The sequence below is a fragment of the Montipora foliosa genome, chromosome 2 (genome assembly GCF_036669935.1).
Source record: "Montipora foliosa isolate CH-2021 chromosome 2, ASM3666993v2, whole genome shotgun sequence".
NCBI classification, from domain to species: domain Eukaryota; kingdom Metazoa; phylum Cnidaria; class Anthozoa; order Scleractinia; family Acroporidae; genus Montipora; species Montipora foliosa.
In genome coordinates, this window is record NC_090870.1 from 48,118,312 (window position 1) to 48,130,217 (window position 11,906).

General features: G+C 41.3%; 1 protein-coding gene across 1 annotated transcript in view; it reads right to left on the reverse strand.

The window, feature by feature from the left end:
- Positions 1 to 3,666: 3,666 nt before the first annotated feature.
- LOC137993369 (contactin-3-like) overlaps positions 3,667 to 11,906 on the reverse strand; it is a 34,254-nt gene continuing 26,014 nt past the window's right edge. The window contains exons 16-19 of the mRNA XM_068839175.1: positions 10,872 to 11,102; positions 10,043 to 10,106; positions 7,272 to 8,096; positions 3,667 to 4,446 (exon numbers count right to left, since the gene is read on the reverse strand). Of these exons, the coding sequence (XP_068695276.1) occupies positions 3,810 to 4,446; positions 7,272 to 8,096; positions 10,043 to 10,106; positions 10,872 to 11,102 (1,757 nt within the window). The 3' untranslated portion in view covers positions 3,667 to 3,809. The remainder of the gene's footprint in view (positions 4,447 to 7,271; positions 8,097 to 10,042; positions 10,107 to 10,871; positions 11,103 to 11,906) is intronic.

The following is an 11,906-nucleotide window of genomic DNA, read 5'->3' on the forward strand; positions in this document are numbered from 1 at the left end:
TCATTCTTGATGAATGATCGAGCGCACATCGCCTGACATTGCGGGTGTGAGAAAAGGCATTTCTTTGTTCGACAAATAAATGCCACCGATTTATTCGGCATAGTCGGCCAATGAGTCTGACAACCAGTTTCACAAACAAATATAAAACTAACCTGCGATCAGACGTACTTTTCTTACCTTTTCCGCACTGACTAAAGAAAAGTACGCCTGATCGCATGTTAATATAAAACTATCATTATCAGCCCAATAACGATAGTCAGTTTTGTATATGGAAGCGTGCGACGGCGGCGGGTCATTCTTGATGAATGATCGAGCGCACGACATCGCGTGACATTGTGGGTGTGACAAAGGGCATTTCTTTGTTCGACAAATAAATGCCACCGATTTATTCGGCACAGTCGGCCAATGAGTTGGACAACCAGTTCCACAAACAAATATAAAACAAACCTGCGATCAGACGTACTTTTCTTACCTTTCCGCCCTCACTAAAGAAAAGTACGTCTAATCGCAGGTTAATATAAAACGATCATTATCACCCCAATACACTGGGTTAGCTTGCGACGGGTCTAAGACGTCACTCGCTGCAGGTCACACTTTTACTTTTTTGAAAGTAACCCAAAACCCTCAATTTGGCTAACCCTAGGCCTAAGGTTGGTTTTTGGGCCTAGGGTTTGCCAAAATGAGGGTTTTGGAAGGTAAAACAATGACCCGCAACCAGTGACCTGTGGAATGTGACCTGTGTTTTAGAGCCGCCGGTGCGACGGGATTGTCCATCAGTTACTTGTCACATACATGATTTTCCACCGGAATCTATAGCTATAAAAAACACAGCGGCCATCGACCTTCTACGTGCCCAAGGTTGGGAGGCGAGTATCTTTTCCGGATAACTTCACTAAACGTCGTCAGAATGGCTCTAAACTCGGCACAAGAGACAAGTTCGTCACACATTTGAGGTAGGAAAACTTTATTTCAAATGAGATAGTTATTTACACAATTTTTTTACGATCGGTGATTTTCCCATACAATTCTCTATATACAAAAGCTGTCACATACACCACGTATTTTCAGCTTGGGGAGCCTGTGACATAAATAGACAAGACGTGCAACTTCCAAGACCGCTCACGGCCGAGTGCCTCCAGAATTTAGCCGAATTTCTCCCACTTCCAAAGGTCGCTCGCGTCCCAACCTTGGGCACGTAGAAGGTCGATAATTTTACTAGCATCGTGCCAAAACTCATCAAATTTACACGGCTCTGCAACCTCAAAACCCTGCTCGATTTCAAGCTTCGCTCAGGTTTTTGTCATTGCCAGATGATGTGGACTGAAGTCATGCATCATTGAATTTGATCAAATCAAATCAACCATTAAAAAAGCGTAGATTTGTAATTTTGTCCATAGGGCTTGAGGGAAATCTGGCTTTTTCATTGCTTAATTTGATTTGATCAAATTCAATGATGCATGACTTCTTAATATCTGCGAAGAAACGTATTAGATTTCAGTTTTTTCATTTACAGTCACTTCCGTTATTTTTCCGTTACTCTTAGTATTTGAATTCAAATTTGTTGTAACTGCCATGTTTTATCACATTTTTTCCAGTATTACGTCAACATCCATTTACTATATACATGTACATGGAAGCAATCTCATTGTACCTGAAGAAGGTTGGTTTTGCCAGCCGAAATATAGTACACCACTAAAATCAAATCGGGTCTGCCTAATGTACGAGCCAGCGAGCCATGCGAGCCATGCGAATTTCGCATTTAAGTCTAAGCAACCATTTCAAATAGCGCTGATAAACAGTTATTAAGTCGAAGCACCCATATTAAAACGGTTAGCTTTCAGTATGACTGTGTGACTCGCATGTTGACTCGCAGTCATAGCTCGCATGGCTCGCATGGCTCGCTGGCTCGCACATTAGTAAAACTCAATCAAATCTAGGTTGTATCAGCTCTTGCTCAAAATCTTTAGCTTCTCAACTTGTAATTACGCCGATCAGATCAAGCCACTGATCCAACGTACACCAACAGGAAGATTGTCCACGGTTGATTGCTTCAAAACTCTGAAATTAAAAGAAACTGTGACCCTCCCCCCGCCTCCTCCACCTTCCCCCTCCCCGCTAATGTCCGCTTACTTTGGCTTAATTACCATCATTTATCAACTCGTGTGGCAAAACCAAGTTTTTACTTCTGGAAATGGCCTCACGAATTGACATACTTACAACACGTACTTTTTACGGGAATAAATGAAGATAGGTGCGTAGTCCATTTCTCTCTTTCCTTAAGTGAACTTTAATTAATCAAAGTTCTATCAACAATACACTTTCATTATATTCTAACCACTGTTCTTCTGAAAATAGCTTTTATCTCTTAACTGTAGTGCGTATCACGGTGATGGTCCAAAATAAATAATGGCCTTTCTGACTAAATTAAATATTTCCCCCATTAAATAAGAACAAGCAAATTCTGAGGTCTTGGAAATAAAAACACCTAGAATTCAGACCATTAATACTATAAAATAGCGTAATATGGAAGTGCATAGTTTGCCACTAACAATAGCATAAAACATCGAGTTACAGAATGTCACGTAGCTTACTCTCTTCTTTTCAGGCATTTATGGTAGTTAAATAAGTGCAAGTTTATTGCTTCGAATGCACACGACCCTTTAGCGAATTGACTATTTCTGCTATTAAATAAAACGGATGAATGGTACATTTGCGTACAATCGGTACGTTATAAAAATTTCACAAGAAAAAATACAAGAATTCTATCTATTATTTTTGACCCGTTCTGACGTCGGAAAACCAACTGGAGAACAGGGTCGAGGGTAAGGATTGTCAACACCATTATTGGTTACTAATATTAGGGAGCTAATAAGCACGCGACCTTTTTGAGGGGCGGACGGAAACCGGAAGTGAATTGTTTTCCCTTTTAACTTGTCCTCAAACAACCACGTTTATATTGATAAGATTTTTTTAAAAATCTGGGAGACACTACTGTCCTAGCCTCCCACGCAGACACTCTCAGGGCTTAGTCACGCGTTCCTACCCGAACACGTCACGCAGCCCTAAGAGGCTACTACCGGTCCAAGCATACGAAATGTTCTTTTCCGGTTGCCGTCCGCAACCAAAAAATGTCGCGTGCTTGAAGGCGCTGTTACACAGTGAAATGTTTCGTGCAACTTGTCTCGCAATGTTTTGGCGACATTGAGGCGCGACAAGTTGCACGAAATATTTCACAGTGTAACATACCCTGCAACGGCCAAAATCGTTGTGAGACAAGTTGAAAGAGCAGTAGCCGAAAGTAGTCTACTTTTCGTGCAACTTGTCTCACAACGATTTTGGTCGTTGCATCTTAACTCCTACATCATAGGCCGATCATTTTATGACCTCTTTTGTTTCAGAAATCCAAAAAATCAAAACGGAAATCAAAGTATTGGAGACATGGATTCTAATCATTTAAAACTGGATCTTTTAAAATCGCTCTCTAATTTAGTGAAATAAGATTCTTGGGATAAAGTTGATTCCAATAAAAAGAAAGCGTCCTTGCTTAGGCTATTCCAGCCCGGAGCGGCGCGCGTTTCGAAAATGGAAGTGCTGGGGGAAGAACGCTCAAAAACGTGAAAGGCACGCGAGGAAAGAGCGTGCCCATCGCGCTCTCCCGAAACTGGTACTTGTCATAAGCTCATACTCGTACCTCGCTCACAAGGCGTTACGATTGGCTAATAAGAGAACAATAATACGAACAAAGACAACAATAAAAGTCTAATATAAGCAATAAGTAAGACACAAAACCCAAAGAGATTTTTGGGAAGTTAGAACATAAGAACAGTTGAATCGACGCCGTCGGATCTCAAAAACGTACTCGGGATTTGATCGGGCTCCGTTGCTGGCTCGTTGCGAAGAAGTTCGTCAAGAGCTTCATCAGAATCTTCAGATGTGTTTTGGATTTCAATATCTTTAACCTCCAGAACGACTGCCTCGTCTTCTTCTTTGTCCATGACTCCATAAGGTTTGGTCGGAGCCGACGTCGTATTAGCAGTCATAGGAAAAGAATCCTGAAGGTTGAGCACATTGTCCGCTTCAGCTCCATTCAACGCAGATTCCAACGTTTCAGATGAAGGGGTGCCAAGTGTTAGAGCGGGTGCGGCACCAGCATTTATCTCTTCCAAGCTAGAGTATGGTTGGTCATAGAAGCTGTCTTCAGAGTCTACTGACAGCTTCCTGTTTCTTAGCACGAATGGTGAATGTGGAGGAGATTCCACTCTTGGTTCTTGCGAGGGCTCGTGATTTAAGTTGTCGAGTTGTTCGCTTGGGACTGGGTCGGTAACTTCGCTACTGTTAAGATCGGATACAAACGTCGCACTTGACAAGTTACTTTCACGTCCGACACTCAGTGCATCGGGCTTTACAAATGATCTTTTCGCGCGTTCTGGCCTAGCTTCGACATCACTGTGGAAAAAAGAACAGCCAAAATAGAATACAATGATTAAATCTTGCGAGCAGCTCGGTTTCAGTTACACTTTGTAATTGGGTTGGGCATTTTTTAAGGTGTCCCCAGCTTTTGAGACTGGGAGGGGGAGGGGTGGGGGGGTGGGGGTTTGGGGAGGGATGGCGCAGTGGTGAGAGCACTCGCCTCCCACCAATGTGGCTCGGGTTCGATTCCCAGACTCGGCGTCATATGTGGGTTGAGTTTGTTGTCTCTACTCTGCATCGAGAGGTTTTCTCCGGGTATTCCGGTTTCCCCTCTCCACAAAAACCAACATTTGACTCGATTTGCTTTCATTGTTAACTTCAGTTTACAGTGTCCCCATTAGTGCTCCAGCGCTATAACGACTAGACACTTAATCCCCATTTAACAGCATATCCCCTCCCCCCACCCCCACCCCTGTGTCCACATGAACAATTGCATTGTTGTGAGTTTATTAAACAGGTTCATACTAGGAACGTAAGAAGGCTTAAAGTATACATGAGTTCTACCTTGAATGTGAACAGGGTTTAGGTAGTTGAAGCACCTCACTTTGTAACCTTAGAAATTAGGCATATTCCGAGATATCTGATATCTGAAACCTTTTCCAGTCTCGCGACGCTGGTGACATACATCAAAACACGACAAGGCGATGAGGCGTCAAGTGAGTCTCAAGGTCGACTCAGAGTTTCTGTCGCACTTACGGTCGACTTGAACCCAAGTGCGCAATCGCGTATTGTTAACGACGTTTGGGAAGATAAAACGATTGCTTGACTGATCTTCGGTTTCTCAAAAAGGGCTAATTCCAATTTGCTTTCCATTTGTCATTTTGAGTATCGACTTGCTTAAAGAATCTTTGTAGTATCTTTTCATAAAAAGTATTTTTATATGTGATCATTATACATGGTCAACTGATACTTTTCAAAAAAGTATCTTTTCAAGATCGACTTTGAAATTATCGACAAGTATCGACTCGAAAGTATAGACTCAGTTGCGTCCAACATTTTTCTTTTTCCAAATTCACCAAACTTTTGGACTAAATACTATTTAAGCAATAGAGGACTTTTTCCGTGTTTCCATAGCCTCATCTAAACACGAGGGGGAGTTGTGAGAATTGGAGACAGTTATGCAAACCCGAGACGCAGTCGAGGGTTTGCATAACAGTCGGAAAATAGTCCTCTTTTGCTTTTATAAAATATTTCTCAAAGATGAAGGAAAATGCTGGTTTCTTTTACTTCTTGATTGAAAAAGATTTTCTTGATACACGCTCATATTTCCTACCAGCCAATCATAAGGCACGTCTGACAACACATAACCAATCAAACTTCGTGTCATGTCACAGCCTTGTCACAGCCGTGTTTCCATACTCTCATCTAAACACAGCTATTGACCAATGAGAGTGCGTGTACTATCCTAATTATTTTCTTAGTGATGATTGAAGAGGACTATGAGCACATAACTCGTGAGAGACAAGACAACACAAATGAACAATACAAGCGTACAAAAGGCATGCAAGTGTACGAAAGTAACGAATTGACGTTTTGGATAATAAGTCAACGGAACAAGTGCTCTTTTTTTCTGCAGGTTTATTTGCTAAATAAAACTCGCGCATAATAGAACACGCAATGCATTAGCTATAAAAAATTCATCAACTTGAATCTTTGAATATGCTATTCAATTTATATCTGAAAAAATGCAAAACAACCTGAATGCATTGCATTACGTTGGAAACATTGAGAAAAATTATTTTAAAAAAGCACATGCACTCGAAATAAGGTTATGGTAAAACCTAACTGATTACGTGGAAAAGATTTCATAAAAAGACGTGTTGAGATAGCCTCAGGAGCACACAATTTGTTATAAGCACCGAAATTTTTATCTTCGCATCAGTCTTTGGTATATACCTTATTCCAAAATGGCCGCCATTTTAGTATTCTTTTGTTTGATTGCAAAGTGGCCCTTATGGCCTCATTCAAGGTTGACTATTGTTTTGAATTTTACGTTTGAAAGAGAGGCCAAAAGGACCAATTTGCAAGGAAACGGTGTGCTACAAAAAGGTGTAGCGCCAAAGCAAAGTCAGAACTGGCTCAACCGAGTGAAACATGATAATGAAGACGACCAGGAGCCCATCTGGAGCGTGCAACTTCCATACAGCGTCTGTGAAACGGCGTTTTCACAAGTACGTGTATTTTTAGCCTAGCCCTTCCCGCGAATTGGGTCAAAAAACAAAGGCAGTTCCGGTTCGGTGACCCTATGACGTCAGCTTAATTTCTTGTAATTGGTCATCGGGCTCCTGTGGGAGTCTCGTTAGCGGGAAATTCAATCTAAAAATAACCTTACTTGTGAAAACGCCGTTGCATGAAAATAGGTAAGTTGCACGCTCCAGGTGATGGGCTCCTGAGATGACTAAGTATTTGATGATACCTTGCACCAGAGATGTCTGCTCCTGCTTTTTTTTGTAAGTGCTTTCACCTTCGTAAACGATGAAAAAACAAGGTACAATGTAGTCTCCTTCGCTGCCGCTCGGGCCGGAGTCACGCAACGCTCCCCGTCCCCGGAGCGTTGCGTGATTCCGGCCCGAGCGGCTGCGAAGGGAACTAGGTACAATGGGCATGATGGAGGGAAATGGAATCGAAACTTCTGCTCTTCGAGCACATCAGAGGATCGCGAATAGCAACGAATTCCAGTTTTAAATAATCGGCTGGAAAATCTGGGTTGGTCGACAATTCTCAATCGTCTAGGATTTTTCCGCTAAAAATTACCAATCTCTCACTTGCATATGTCCTAGTGAACACCAGGCTCAACTTACAGATTAGTTCTTTCATCATACACGACCACAGGATCATGAGCTGGCTTTTTGGCTTGTCCGGATACTTGGTATACCTGTGCCGAAAGATCAGGTGCTGCTTGAATATCGTCCAGTCTACTGGGTCCCCGAGATGCATCGTGACTGCCTTCAGACCCACTTGATGAAGAATCTTTCCGACGATTTCTCTTTCTCTTAGTTTTGTCCACTTTCGCGTACAACTCTTCGATGTTTTTTGGAACTGTACTCACGGCTGGTTTTTTAGCACCGGAGGTGCTAGTTCGTTCAAGGTTTCCCTCGCGTTCTTGTTTGTCTGAATCATAGCCTCGGTTTGCTAGTCCTGTTATATCTTTTTCTTGATAACCTTCGTGGTTTGCAGCTCGTTTCTCAAAATCAACGTCTTCGGGATCGCGTACAGCGTTAAAAAGTTCGTTTGTGAACGACAATCGACTGTACGACGACGAAGGGTTTTGTAGTGTATCTACGTCTGGTTCCCTTTCTTCAATAGGAGTTGTGCGAAACTCGACTGGGGGAAGAGGTCCAAAACTTGAAAAGCCGCCTCCGAGCTCCTCAACAGAAGAATATGTCGGGTCAAACTGACTATCCTGTGAGTCGACAGTTTTACCCCGCAATCTGACCATTGGTGAACGACGTGCTTGGGGAGCTGTTGAATACTTCATTGGTGGATCTTCGTGTGTCTGGGTCACATTTCCGCGTGAATCGGTGGACTGAGGCGAGGCTACACTGGTATCCCAGTCTGAATCGAAGGAATCGCTGGAGTAGTTAGTTTCCGCTACGCTGGGTTCTTCCTGGACATCAAGCCGTGGCCTAACAGAGAAATAAGACACTGATCATTTAACAACAGTTTAAAGAACGAGGCCAAAAGACAAATCTTTTATGTGTTGCGCAGATGTATTAAAATTTGATGAGTCAGTACTGACAAAAACAAGATCTTTCTGGCAGGTAAAACAAGCTTCACATTAAAGAAAGTGTTCAGCTAAAGAAGTTAAAGTGAAGCTTTTGTTGGGTACAAACCTAGTATTCATTGGCCATCATAAAAATCTGGATTTGAATAACGCAGTGGCCAAGGCATGTCCTCTTTGTCTTTGCACAGACCCTAGGAATACGGACGCTAGAATCCACTGGTACAGAGCGAAAACAATTGTTGTCTACAATTTGTGGTGGTTTTAAGTGGTTTTGTTGTTTTATTTTTTTAAATTTTATAACGTTATAGTTTAATAGGTTTATTATTTTGTTTAGTTTTATTTTGGATTTTCATCAAGCTTGAGCTACAAGATTACTAATTTTAGAACTCCACATGATCACGATTTGTTTCCGTCGCAATCACTACTAATAATTCATTTACTCCTACGGTTAAATTTATTCATTCAATAATTTAAGCAAGTTTAAGTGCGGCAGATGTAATCACGTTAACGGAAGTTTAGGAATAATTTTTATATCTGAAGTTACCTGAAAGGTTATGTTGTTTTGAGGAGCGGAGAACAATCCTGTTGTTTTAGTGTTGACATCATGAATATCATCTAAATCACTTTATAAGCAATAAATACAGTTAGTTCACACGGAAAATGGTTCGCATCGCTACATTCTGTCTCGGTTTCATTAAAATTCGCCTCGCCCTTAGTACTGAACGTTTTTAGAACAGAGATAACCAAGCAACCGTTTAAAAAACGACTTAACTAGACAAGTCTACGGTAATAATTGTTGGCTCGCAAGAAAACCCGACCGTGACAGAAACATACTCTACAGTAATGTTGGACCCTCTATCACACATTTACTTAGTCATGTTCCAAAATATTTTTGGAACTAATACGTTGGGTGGAAAAAGGATTTAGTTCGCTGGTTGTACGGAAAATGATGGGAAATAGCTTAATATAACCGGTACATTAACGATTTTTATACTTAGTGGTCTAGTTTTTCGTAGTTAATGGCTGGCTTTTTGGATCCCTTCTACTAACTATACCTCGAGCGAGCACATTTTAAGTTCTGAGCACGCGCAGTGGGTTTGTAGGTCAAGCTTTTTCAATTGCGCGCATGCTCATAGAGGGGTGTCGGTTAAAGCAATTTAGAACCATGATAACTGACATTTAGCTGAAATTCGCGCTTTCCCTTAACAAACCAAACTTGATTGATTTCAGCTGTTCTCTGCAAGTGAAAAGCCGGGGAGAATAATCTGGCATAAGAGAACTATAAAGTCATTGTGGCACACAGAGGCCAGCCGTTTGCGGTTAGCAAGAAAACAATGCAAAATTAATCTTTCTCTGTTGCTTTCTTTTCGCTGTTTCCGGGCACAATTCCTTTGGATGTAGCCCTCCTATCGGATCAATTTTACTCGACACTGAGTTTTTCTTTTCAATTAATGGGGCCCCACTGATCCAGAATATCATTAGAACTCAAAACCCCTGAGGAAATCTTCAGAGGAAACTGCACTGCTGAGGTTGGCTATCAAACTCTTTCTCACCGAAAGTCTTGTTTGTATTAGAGAGATTTAATCATGTCGCATTTATGTTCCACGGAAAACGGCAGACTCGTCTCATTTACTTGAGAAATTGCTAAATACCTGGCGCCAACTGGTAATAAATGAGCTAATATCAGACGAGTTTCTTCCAATTTTAGTAAAACTTATTTCATCAGTCTGGCGTTAACCTTACAAGCGATGCTAAATCTCTCCAATAAATAAAAAAAAAAACGACAAGAAACGAGACTAAAACTGACCAGCTGGATGGGCTTAGTGGAAGGAGCGCCGCAACACTCACCTTTCCATTTGAAATGCTTGGTTCCTGACATTGCGGGTCTTTTTGTGTCTTGTGTACCCCACAGCTGCCAAAAAAGAATTGAGAAATAAAGCATTTCTGTCTTAAGATTGATTCTTTAAATTCGGCGAACTTAGTCTGATTTCATACGACTCTACAGTCAAGTTTATCAAAGAGAATACACCAAATTAGTATTTTCGGTATTGGACTGGAACTAGCTTGCAATGGAGGCTAATGCGGGGGAATCTTTTCAAATGCAAATACTCTTTAATATATTCCTCCGCATTAGCTTCCACTGCAATCTACTTCCAGTCCAATACTGAGAATACGAATATGGTCTATTTAGTTCTAAGAATACTGGAACGCTACGTTTGGTATAGTTAAGATCTACGAAGCTGTTTATTTCTTCTTTTTGTTCAAATGAGAAATGGGAAAATTGACATTTAGTGTGATATCGGTCCAAAGAGCAAGCACAGTTGGTTGATTTATAGTGCCTCTGCTTATCATGATACATGCCCACCCCTTTTCTTGTATGAAGCGGCTTGCACTCCCTAGCTCAGGTTACACTGTTCAAGATTTTATCAAAAACGGATCAAAATTATCAAAAGGAAGCTCTAAGAGACAGTTGACTTCAAGCGAGTTCAGATCTATTATTGTGCAATCTTGAGTAAATGCTACATTTTCTAAACGGGGTCCGTGTCAAATGACCAAAGATAAATGACTTTATGGCCGGAGAATATTATAGAGAAAGCCGCTTCTAACAGAATCCAATTCGTTTTCCACCATTGGCTAGTTTAATAAGAGCAGTGTGATTTTCACGTGACACACCCACCTTTTTCTTTCTTTGATCGCCTGATGCCAAGGAAATAGACAGCTGCACCAATGATCAACAGAACAATAACTCCCACACAGACAACTATAATAATCATCTGATCCTTGTCAAGTCCAGTGCTTGCTTCAGTTGCAGCAGTCATTCCCAAACTTGCAGCAGTTATTCCCAAACTTGAAGTTGTGGTGACAGGCGGTTCAGTTCGCTTTGTAACTGGCGGAAGAGGAAGCATGCCTGCAATCATAAACAAAACTACTCAAATTTCAGCTGTAACCTGAAGGACAAAAGCCCGTCCCTCACACAAGTTAATATATTTATTCGCAAAAATGAAATTATGGTTGTATTAAAGCCTAAGGATATCTCAGTCCCCCTATGATTCTCCTCAAAAAGGAAAAAGTCAAATTCAATGCTTGGTTTGCATCCAAGTGATGAGACCACCATGTTGGTGTACAAAACAATAGAAAATGGCCCCACAAGGTTAGCTTAAAAATAGAGTCAAATTCCCAAAAGACATTTTACTGCATTGTTCTGTACATCAACATGGCTGCCGTGACGTCACATGCAAACCATCAATAAGCCAGTTCAGAGTTTCAAAAAATACGTGTGCGCGTCGGGATAAAAACAAGCATCTTTTGTTATGGAAATTGTTTGCAGAAATTTGCTTTCAAAACCTTTTTCTATTTTTAATATATGCTTGATTTTATCCCGACGCGCGCACGTGTTTTTTCGAAAGTCCGAACTGGCTTATAGCGAGATCTATCCTGTATCCCGCTAATCAGTGAAAACCCCTGCCTTACCCACTGGTAAACTCCCATCTTCGCTGTGAAGTACCCCTAAAATGCCATTCACGTCCAACACTCTGGAATCTGTTCCCACCTTCCCCCAAAAACGCGTCTTAAGCAAAGTTTATATAGATCAACTGATAATGAAACTCTGGAAACTTCAAAAGCGAGAACAGTGACATCGCGCCACATGTTAACTTGACTGCGACGCACAATCTTTTGTTCTCATTTCACAACTGAGTTAAATCAATTTATC